Source organism: Leptidea sinapis, chromosome 15, assembly GCF_905404315.1.
Source record: "Leptidea sinapis chromosome 15, ilLepSina1.1, whole genome shotgun sequence".
NCBI lineage: Eukaryota > Metazoa > Arthropoda > Insecta > Lepidoptera > Pieridae > Leptidea > Leptidea sinapis.
In genome coordinates this window covers 5,839,257-5,850,590 of record NC_066279.1, presented here as the reverse complement: position 1 = coordinate 5,850,590, position 11,334 = coordinate 5,839,257, and the positions used below count along the sequence as shown (strand labels likewise).

The 11,334-nt window shown below is 34.0% G+C and overlaps 1 protein-coding gene across 1 annotated transcript; it reads right to left on the bottom strand.

Annotated features, from left to right (window-relative positions):
- Nucleotides 1–2,681: 2,681 nt before the first annotated feature.
- On the bottom strand, nucleotides 2,682–4,440 carry LOC126968253 (cuticle protein 7-like). Its single transcript, XM_050813141.1, has 4 exons — nucleotides 4,401–4,440; nucleotides 4,000–4,173; nucleotides 3,566–3,732; nucleotides 2,682–2,826 (listed from the first exon to the last, which is right to left on the bottom strand). The coding sequence occupies exons 1-4, from the start codon at nucleotides 4,410–4,412 to the stop codon at nucleotides 2,757–2,759; spliced, it is 423 nt and encodes a 140-aa protein (XP_050669098.1). The 5' UTR covers nucleotides 4,413–4,440; the 3' UTR covers nucleotides 2,682–2,756.
- Nucleotides 4,441–11,334: the final 6,894 nt, after the last annotated feature.

Sequence of the window (11,334 nt, the reverse complement as noted above, 5' to 3'; positions counted from 1 at the left end):
GCCGATTTAGGTATTTCAGGATTATTTCCATAGGAAAATATTCAAATTGAAATTCAAATGTTTTTTTTAATAGAATTGAAATAAATTTAAAAAATATTTTAATTAGTGTCATACAATAAAATTTATAATTAAATAGCATGAGGGCGCTCAATCCGTTCTCAGTCTGTGTTATCATTAAGAAAATCATGTTATAGTAACCCTTTCCACACAATAGTTTCTAACAATTCTATTGAATTTCGTAATAAATCTGTTTTGTAAATTTTCTGGGTTTGCTTTAGTGACTTCAAATTATCATACAGTTTTGAGTACGCCATACTTTCTAAAACTGACCAAAACCCATAATTCAGCAGATCGTCTCTTCAAGAATCGTATACATTATACACATGTGCCAATGTTTTTACACCTTGTTTACAAAAAAAGTTGAGTTAAACTTTGATAATAATGGAATATAAGTCAGATAATGTCCAAGTTGTACTATGCGGACTAATTGAGATGCTTCTATAGGGCAGTTACTTAAGCATAAAAATAAACATGTCATTCTTTTTGTCAAAATTTTCCTTTGCTTACATCTTAAGAAGTTGTTTTGATTTTATCACCTTATTCAATTTTAAATTATCGATTAAATAATTGACAGGAATTCTAATTAATTATTCCTTTGATTGCGTTACTTGTCTTTTTATTACTAATACTAGGTGGAAGGCAGGATTTTCTACAGCCACATACAGAAAAAGGTTTTATTAGATATATCAATAGTCAGGTACACCAACCTTCAACTAATTGTTCCAAGCAGGTGTGCAGATTCAAGATTTGCCTTTGGCGCCATACCTACTTTGTTTATTATTACTCTACTCTATTGGTATATAATATATCACAAGAAGCCATAACGTATATTCATATAAGAATGACACGTTCCAAATTCAAACTTAATTCTGTTCTTTTTTATATTGCAACAGTATTAATATCAAGACTAAATGTATAAATATTAGAGCCGTGCTAAACTTACCGGTTTCACCCGCATTTAATAAGATTTTGTCATAAAAACCTATTGTGGTTTATATGTATGAAACAGACAAAGAGACTTTTTTTTAAATTCACTAAGGATCAATATTAATTTTTATATATTATATTTTATTTATTTAACTTTTTTTAACATAAGAGGGAGCAAAAGAGCATGAGGGTCACGTGATGGGAGGTAGTGAGGCAACCGCCCATGGACATCTGTAACACCAAGGATCAAGAGAGTTTAAGTTGGTAGTATATGTTATATACTGTTTTAAGTCATGACTTATTTTGCTCAGTTAAGATACATTTCTGTTGAATCTGAGCATCTGTATTTCAGTCATAATGACAGAATGCTGCGGTCTGTTTTGGTCGGTCACATTTAAGTTTTTCTTAGTATCTATACTAGAACGGTAAGAGTCTCTTTAGAGTGAGTGACACGTCCAAATCTATAGTAGTTTTTTGTGTGTAAGTTATATAGTAATAAAGGTTGTGTGAATCAAATAAAAATTATGGATACATAATTACTTATGATTTATTGTCAGCAATTTTTCAAAGATTCTTAATTCAGTTCTCTTTAACATGACTATATAATTCTTTCTATTTTCGCAGGTCCTTTTGAGAGCGTTATATGCTCTCGTCACAATTTAAAAATATTTGCTCCTATATATATATATATATTTTATTATAATATTCACACAACTTTACACACATTATCTTGCCCTAAACTAGGCATATCCTGTACTATGAGTACAAGACAACGATATATTTATAATGATAATATCGTCACACTTAAGAAGATGAAAGAAAAGCCTAATTTTGTTTTTCTCTTTAATGAAATAAACAACATTTAAAGCCTATATTTATTATCTTTTCTAAATTTCGAATCTCTTAATATTAAATATCAATCACTCTTTCTAGGTTACACTTCACCAAGACATTCCAATCTTTCTCAAGTGTCACTGTAAAATGACATCTAAAGGAATTAGTATTATATAGTAATAATTCTCTTTACATATTTAATACAATATACTTACTTAAAACATACATAAGTACATACGATAAACATCCATGACTCGCAAACAAACATCCCTATTCATCTTATAAATAATTACACTTACAGAGATTTGAACCCGGGACCTCTAGCTCAGTATACAGGGTCACTAACCACTGGGGTATAATATATATATATATATATATATATATATATATATATATATATATATATTTCTTGCGAGCGTGTGTATATCACTGAACTCCTCCTAGACGGCTAGACCGATTTTCGAAGATGGTTTAGATTCACAATTGAACTACCTCCTAAACGGCTGGACCGATTATGATAATATTTTTGTGTGTTCCAGTGAATTTGAGATATGTGAGTGTCTTCAGGTGGATTCGAGAATGGTTTAGATTCACAATTAAACTACCTCCTAAACGGCTGGACCGATTTTGATGATTTTTTTGTTTGTTTCAGTGCATTTGAGATTGATTTAGATTCTCAATTCCGTCCATATTATATAATTCTCCTGGCCATGTGTATGTTAGTGAACTCCTCCTAACGGCTGGACCGACTTTTCAAATTTAAGACGTGTGTATAGGACAACTTCTGTCGGGTTAACTAGTATATATATATATATATATATCTTGACCTAGGATGTAGTTCTAAAATAGAAACAAATGAATACTTTGATATATTTTTTAATTAATAAATAATGGTTGTTATTGCTTGAGAGAAGCAAGCTAGTGGTCAGACTATTCTAGTAATAGTGTTGGTATGGATGCTGGGGATGAACAGATGGAGCTGAGTTGTGGACCACAGCGTTGAAACTGAAAAATAAACAATATTTATTAAAATAAGTTCAGGTTCAGTGATATTTGATGGGGTGTTCCTCGTTGAGAACTTTGTATATATTATCTTATCTTTACCTCAGTTGCTAATAATTTTAAAGAAAACACAAACCTCTATATGGTATTGGTATTACCACACTTCATTAATGTAAAGTACAGATTCAAATGTGGAGAGATCCCTTATTTAGCAATGTAAAGTCTATTGAGTTGTTTTTTTAATTTTAATATAAACTAGTGCACTTTTAAGTCTCAAAATCGCGTAATAAATCTCATAGTTAATTAACGTGTTCTTCTTACATCAAACGTGTCATTACTTTGTATCCTGATGTTCCTGAGATATGAGGTTAAAGTTACAGATATTAAAAATTGACTTAAGCCGAACTCTCGTGACGACCCAGTCTCATTCAATACGCACAAATAAAGTGTATAGCCTGATGAATTTTGAGTTCATTAATTAAACAGCAGGCGAGGATCACCTACCATGCACTGAGTCTCGTGTTCGTGTATTGATAATACAAGATTGTAATATAATAATTGTCATGTTATTCAGTTTCAAAATTTTAAATATTAATCTTTACAAACAATGTAGTTAAGTTTATAATTGTAATTATTGTGACGACATTATCAGAAATCATACTTTATTCAATATAGTTTGATAATTGTATCGACTCGAAATTTTCTGGATTAGCTGGAATAAAGAGCGAAAATAATAAATTACCCATGGTGGTCATCAGCGGTGTAGTCTACTTTACGGACTGAACCATCAGGTTGTACCAGAGAGTAGCTTCCATGTACGGCACCACCGTCGCGGCTCTCGTGCTGGGACTTGTGGTCACCGGTGTGAGGGTCTGCCACGGAGTATGAGAAGTCGTATTTGGGATGCGCCTATAAAAAATGTATTCAAATTGAAACACCCTTTCTTAGCCAGCATCGCGTAAAAATCGATTAACCGCTACGTATATTTCGTGAACGCGACAGAACTAACAAAAAGGAATCGAACCGATTTGAAATAAATTACATAAAGTTTGAAATGCTTAAATAAAAATAACTAAATTATTGACACAATTTTTTTTACGAGTCACCGAGTGAACCCCGCGCTCGTCTCATAATGTTTATAAAATGAATAGAACATTAAAAGGTAATGAAACTCACGTAAGTGTCATGTCCATCGTATTGTCCGCCGTAGTTATCTGCATATGCTGCTGGAGCATATGCAAGAGGAGCACCATGGTAACCAGTATTATGTTGGACCACACTGTGAGAAGACACTCCGTGTCCTAGAAGTCCAGCTTTGGCCGCAGCCAAGAGTCCGCCGAATGTGATAAGCTAGAAATAAGAATAAATATTATACAGTCTTTGTTCTTCAATAACTAAATCAACATTACACTCACGCCCTTCAACTTAAATCATAATAGTTATCCTCTATATAACGATAGGAAAATGTTATATATTAAATTGTAAGCACAACGAAATGTGTATCACAAGATTCTTTAAAGTTTACTAAAGCTACTAATCAAATTATTAGTTCTACCTTGAAAAAATAATTAACTTACTTTGCTGAACATATTTAAAGTTGTGTATTGACGGAGAGGTTGTTTAATAATTGATATCAATATCATGCAGCCGCTAGTTTTTATATTACAACTCGTATACAGACACGAGTGGGGTAGCTTCTGAGAACAACCAAAAATGACCACGTGGGACAACAAATTAAAGGCCGTTAGTATTGCAGTAATGTATTTCGTCACGAAATCTATCTGTATATATCTATTGTTTTATCAATAATTAACAATTACTTTCAAGGCTTTTTACAATATCGTGGTTTGTAGTTGAAAATTAGTTCTGGATGAAGGTTTATATGCATATAATATTAAGTTATTTAGTTTTAAAAAAGCTTTGCTAACAATGAAGATTTATCTGTAAATTAATCAAATGCAATATTTACTTATGATATGCAATATTATTACAGATGGGGCCGTGATTCCCGTAGCTGAGAAAAAAAATGCAATCATTTTTTTACCAACGTTTCTCGCCTGCCTCAATTTTGTTGGCCTGTTCTCATTTTCAATCACAAGATTGCTGTTTTTTTCGGGCTCAAAACAATAAATCTTCTAAAGTCTTCTGTGACAATGTCATAAATAGCATTAGAATGTCCGTGGTCGTACTTCATTAGCATCTGTGAGCACCATTCCACGCGAGCCCGCTTCTGCTCCGCTGTCAGTTCATGAGGGATCCAACGACCACAAAGTTACCGAACTTTCAATTCTTCGTGTAAAATTTTCTGAATTTGTCTCATACCAATCCCCAATAGTCCTCTTAGGTAATCCGCGGGCTATCTTCAATTAGCCGCTTAACAGTAGCCACATTATTTTCGTTGACGGCAGTTAAAGGCCGCCCTTCACGAAATTCGTCATGTAAAGAAGCCCGACATCTCTCAAATTCAGCAAACCATCGCCTCACGGTGCTCAGGCAAGGTGCTTCTCTCCCAAAAGCATTTTGAGGACGAGCGGCACAGTTTTGCAGAAAGAGAGAACTTTTAAAATCATAAAAAAAACATCGCTCTAAAATATTTTAGACTTAATAACATTTTCGTTGCGTACGTAGAACTTTGATGTATGATAAAAAACAATTGACAAATGATTTCCCGTCATTTGTTTTTTTATTACTAAGAAGGTTGCAACGTTTCAAAAAATATAATATTCGAAATTCAAATTGTTCCGATTAGCTAGAAGTGCAAAACTTTTAATGTGCCCCATGTAGTGTATATTCGTAAATCAGTGAAAAGGATATTTCTTAAGATTTTCTTATTTAATTTCTACCATGACTCAGGCCCGATTTCCACCAAAGTGGAGCGGAGAGGAGACCAGAGGAGATCAGCCACGAAGCGATTAGATTATTTCCACCAAAGCGGAGAGGAGATGCGTAGCGGGGAGGAGATGTAAGCTGTGGCCTGTGAGAGCTCGAAAATAAGGAAAAGGAATAAGAGGTTGAAGAAACACAATTAATTCTTCAATGTTTAAACTATCGACGGAAAATATTATAAAAAAATAAAATAAAACTCGTCACCAATAACAAAAAACCCTAAAAGTAAAAATAATTTAATTTATTACTGACTTTATTATGTTTACAAGACTTAATGTAATTGTTTAAGAATATTTTTGGAGTCTCCTCCTTTTTTGAGTTAAAATACTTCGCTAAACTACTAGAGTCGGTTAAAAATACGGAAAAAACGCCTTTTGCATTCAAGAGCAGTCAATCAAATAAATGACGCTTTCGGGTGTGCGAGACGCGAGGAGGAGTTAGGAGAAGGACTATAGACATCTCACATCTCCGCTCTGCCGCGCCGCTTGTTCGCTCGCGGTACAATATCAAAGAAAAATGAGACACGTCCTCTCCTCTTCACTTGATCCATTTCCACCGGTGCTAAGCGGAGAGAAGATAAATAAAGAAATCTGATTGGTTTTCAAAACACATCTCCTCTCCGCTTTGGTGGAAACCGGGCCTCAAGCCCGCGCCTCTCGGTTCCGTCCGAGCGCTCTTACCAACTAAGCCATCCATCCGAGTGACCTCTTCTCGAGTGACATCAACCGAAATATTAATATGTCTTGTTCAACTTTGAGAGTTGTAGCTCTATCTACAGGATCAACTTTACACTCGATAACCCTCTTAGCCCCAGTAATTGCATATCAGGAAATTGTATTAAGAAGTCGCTATTGAAAATCTAAACAGTTTTTTTTATTGAAATCCCTTGCTTCTGGGATTCAACAACAAACTATTTATTAAGATTTCATTAAGGGACATGTCCATGTATATCAACAATAAGTACTAAATTTAAGGCTTCTTTTTTAAAATACACAAAATCTTAATTTCTCCGGATATTTTTTTGTATTATGTTCCGTGTGTTTCCAAAGGCGTTATGCCCATTTTGTGTAAAGCAATCACTGCTAATCTGTTTCTTTATCACCACTTTCCATTATTTTAATTAATTAGAGGTGACTCCTTTGCACAGGATGCCGACTTGATTATGCGTACCACAATAGCGCCTATTTCTGCAGTGAAGCAGTAATGCGTAGGCATTATTGTGTTTCGGTCTGGAGGGCGCCTTAGCTAGTGAAATTACTGGACAAATGAGACTTAACATCTTATGTTTCAAGGAAACGAGCGCAATTGTACTGCCGCTCAGAATTTTTGGGTTTATCAAGAATCCTGAGCGGCACTGCATTGTATTGGGTAGGGCGTCCTACTTGTCTCGTCTCTTATTGTCATAAAAAAAAATTTTTGCTCTCTGAGTGAGCTCACAAGGATACCAATATGGATTATGAGTTACACATAAGATAGCTGATAATTAGTAGTTTGATAATTATAGTTGTAAATAATTTATTTTTAAGAAAATTTATTGAAGTAGGCGTTACTTTGCGGAAATCTATAATTATATAAATGATTGAGATGAGACTGTGCCAGAGTCTCGTGCCAGATTTTGGCGAGACAACATGTCCTGAGGATGCCTCGTGTAGAGGCGATACACGTATCGAATTGTTTAAAGACAAATATTGGCGGCATTAACAGTAAAGAAACCTCAAATCATTTATATATTTATTTTTAAGTATAATTGTTAATAGGTATAAAATAGATTACATTACACTGTCGCATTAGGACTCCACTATACATACATATACGGTGTAGTGTAATAAAAATAATAAATAAATAATTATTATTAAAAACGAAAAAATATGTCAAATGGCGGAAAACGATTGAAGTTTCTAACATAGTTAACGCGTACCAAATAATAAACATGTTAAGTTTTTTTATTTCTAAAAATATTTATGGCCAATCTAGATACACAGTTTGGTTTATTTTAACTTTACACATAAATTAACAAAGATCGTGTTAACAGAAGGAGTAGGTCACGAAAATTATCAGATTATTTCAATTACTGCGCGTGGGTAGACGGTTACACGCTCAAAAACTTTACGAAAGCGTGCCTCTCGAGAACTATGTTGTATCTTAGATTAACAATCATTGGGAATTCGCTTGCAATGCTTTACGTGTTAAGTATAAGTCGACCAAGGTTTTAATGACGCGGTCTTTATATATTACTAGCTGTTACCCGCGACTTCGTCCGTGTTAATAGTGTTACCATTTTAGTTGTTCAATGCTGACACAATATACAAAACATTCATATATCTGTCATCGTTAAAGCAGCGTTCATAAGAGACGTTTTCGTTCGACTGTTTTTGTCTCTGACTTACTTTGTAAATCCGACTACGACAACAAAGCCTATGACTCTCACAAGTACTGTGGCTTTCTATTGGTAACAGAATGCAGGAAATCAATTCAGTAGATCTCCCTGAAACCTCACAACCTCACAAACTTTTCCTCTTCATAATATTAGTATAGATAATATATTTCGTATCGCAATACAATTAGCATATTAAGGTATTTGTAGTTACTAGTTATGGAGCTATCGTGTAAGTTTCTCTGCACGATAGTATTGGTAATGAGGATATTCGCAGAACTTATATTACCGACATAAGGCAAAGAATTAGTAAGATGAAGTTGCATTGAGCAGAGCAACTGATAATCAATGGGCACAGAAGGTTCTCGAGTGTCGAATAGGTGTAGGATTATGAAGTGTGAGACGGCACCCCACGAAGTCTACTTGACCTGATATGATAAAATACCAGGATATTGCTGGATGCAGACTGCCATACATACGCTGTGTAAGTATTCTGAGGAGACCATTCTGATTATCCATATTTCGTATCGGCTAGGATGACTGTTTTATTTTCAATTGAAAGACAAAGATCGAAACTTTGAGTTAAATAGATTCAATAATAATATAGAATAAATGGAACGGTTATAGGATCACTTTGTTGTCCGTCTGTTAAGACCCTTTATCTCAGGAACGCGTGGAGATATCGAGTTGAACGATATACTCAGCTCCACCATATCTTGAAGCTTTAAAAAAACTAAACTTCTGAGCTATCGTCAAAAAAGATAACACCGTTAATGCTGCAAAAACGTATGTTTTGACACTCTCAAGGTAGTCAAAATGAACGGTATTTTCCGTTGACCTTGAACTAAGTAATAATTTCTTAATTTACAGTTTAGGGGAAAAATCTGAACATTTCTTATTAAAGCATAAAAAACAGGATCTTTATGCAAGGAACGAAATGAGAACGGCATCTGGTGTACCGCCCTATTAAAAGAATATTTTGGGTTTATATTTTCCCAACTTTAGTATTTCGCAACTGGCTATTTTTTCAGTTTTTCAAATATTTTTTTAAAGTAGGGGGAAGAAAATAATTAAATAAAACTCAATTTACAAACAGAAACGTAACGCCATTATTTAAATTATTTTACAACCTTTTTCAGGGATGCCCATCGATTGTTTTAAATATTGAAAGCCAAAAAAAGAACAACAGCTGTCATGTCAAAGTGAAAATCAGGGTATTTGAATTTCACATTTGCAAAGACGTGAAACTCTATTTACTAGCTGTTTTATGTCGTGTACTGTGTGTTTTTTGAAACATTGGCTTATTTATTACTACATCTTTTCCTAACGACGTTGAGTTGAGTTTGTGCTCCTTCGTTCAAAAATCTGCACAGTTGGCGAAAGGACGCTTATTACGTTGTATTGATTTTGCGAAAAGGACGCTGTGACGTCTTATTTTGTGCTGTGATTGTGGAGTCGAATCTGAACTATTGCAGCAAAAATGCCGATTGTGCGTGTGGCAGAGAGCAAGTAGCAGCAAACAATTCAATTGTTGCAGATGGTACTGTTGGGGACCCTGATCTTCCGACAAAGCAAAAACCAGCCATTACAATCGCAGACGCAACATACTTATACACACAGCAGAGTTCCAATTATTTGCTTCAAACTATGGCCGACTTGATTCTTTTTGTTTGTGGCACCTATCAAATAAAGCAGGCGCGTTCATATGTCGGTGAACATTTCAGGTTTCACGGTATTTACACATTAGAAATGAGCCGTGACCAAATACCTGGATTGCAGGGAATAAATCATGATCAGACACATTCAGGCATCAGGAGCTAGGTTGGCAACTCTGGCACTGAGACGTAAAATTAACAGCTGATTTTAATTTTATTTTAAATAATTAGAAATATTGAAAATCAATAAATCTTGATTTGCTATTGTGTACATTAAAGTTATAAATTATATAAAATAAGTGTGGAATATCGCAATAATCTCAAGAAGATAATGGAATACTAACTTAGTTGTACCGGCCCAACTGTCATATTACAAAATTCAAATAACAAAAACGAGGGAAGTATTTTGTTCTATTTACTTACAACTAATAGTTGTTAGCGTTGTAGTGCGTTGTTCGTTTCGTAGCTATATACAATTTATAACACTTTTACACTACTCACAATTGTGAGTTACGTTCATACTCACTACATTGGCCCTGTTTGTCTCTCTCAACTTGACAAAAACGTGGAAGCTGAGCTGAAGACCACAACATCAACTGCCGCATACAATATTCACCATCATCCTTCTTACACTATACATACTAATAATAGCAAGGAAAAATATAGTAACTAATCTAATTGGCAATTAACCATAGTAAACCATTGAGTTCTGCACTTTTGGAGTTAATTTCTAGATTCTGTAAGCCTGTATCCTCTTCTCACACACTATTATAACAAGATTATACATAGCTTTATATTTTGACAGTTACTTAACTACTGCCTACAAGTTCCCAAGACTTCAAGCCTCACTATGCAAACCCGGAAGGCTACCATGAAAGAAATGGAAAACAAGCTGAGCTGTGCTGCTAAGGAGCTAAGGAAGTCAAAGGATCTTTGTCAAACACTTTTAAATGAACGGGAAGAGTGTGAATTGGAGATCCAAAAAGTATTTAAAACAAACTCTTCTCTTAAGTCCGAGCTGGCAGACATGCACCAAAAATGTTTAGATTTAACCTTAGAAAGGGACAGCTTACATAAAATCATTAATTCATTTGACAAATGTAGTTCTGAATATGAATGGACTTTAAGTCGAATAAACATACTTGAGTCTGAATTGCTTCAAAAACAAAGCATGGTAACTGTAGATTTAACAGATGAAAGCTCCACTAATAATAAGAATTATATTACAACAAATTCTCATAAAAAGATAAAGAAATATTTAAAAATCAAAAGGTTTATAGCAAAAAGTAGCAAACTCCTTAATAACCAATTCCTAGGCCAAAAATTTTGCAAAATTAGGTCAAAAAACCAAGAGTTGCTGAAAAAATTACAAAAATATAATAAAGAATTAACAGAGTCCCATGCAATACATAAAATTGATACAGATATATTAAATAATAAAATATCTTCTCTAGAAACAATGTTGCAAAACATTACTCAAAAATATAATTCAGCGCAGGAGCAAATATCAGAACATATAAAGCAGGCTGATTGCTTAATTAAATTAGGCAATGAAAACATGGAACACTTTGAATCCTTTATAAACAATAATAATAA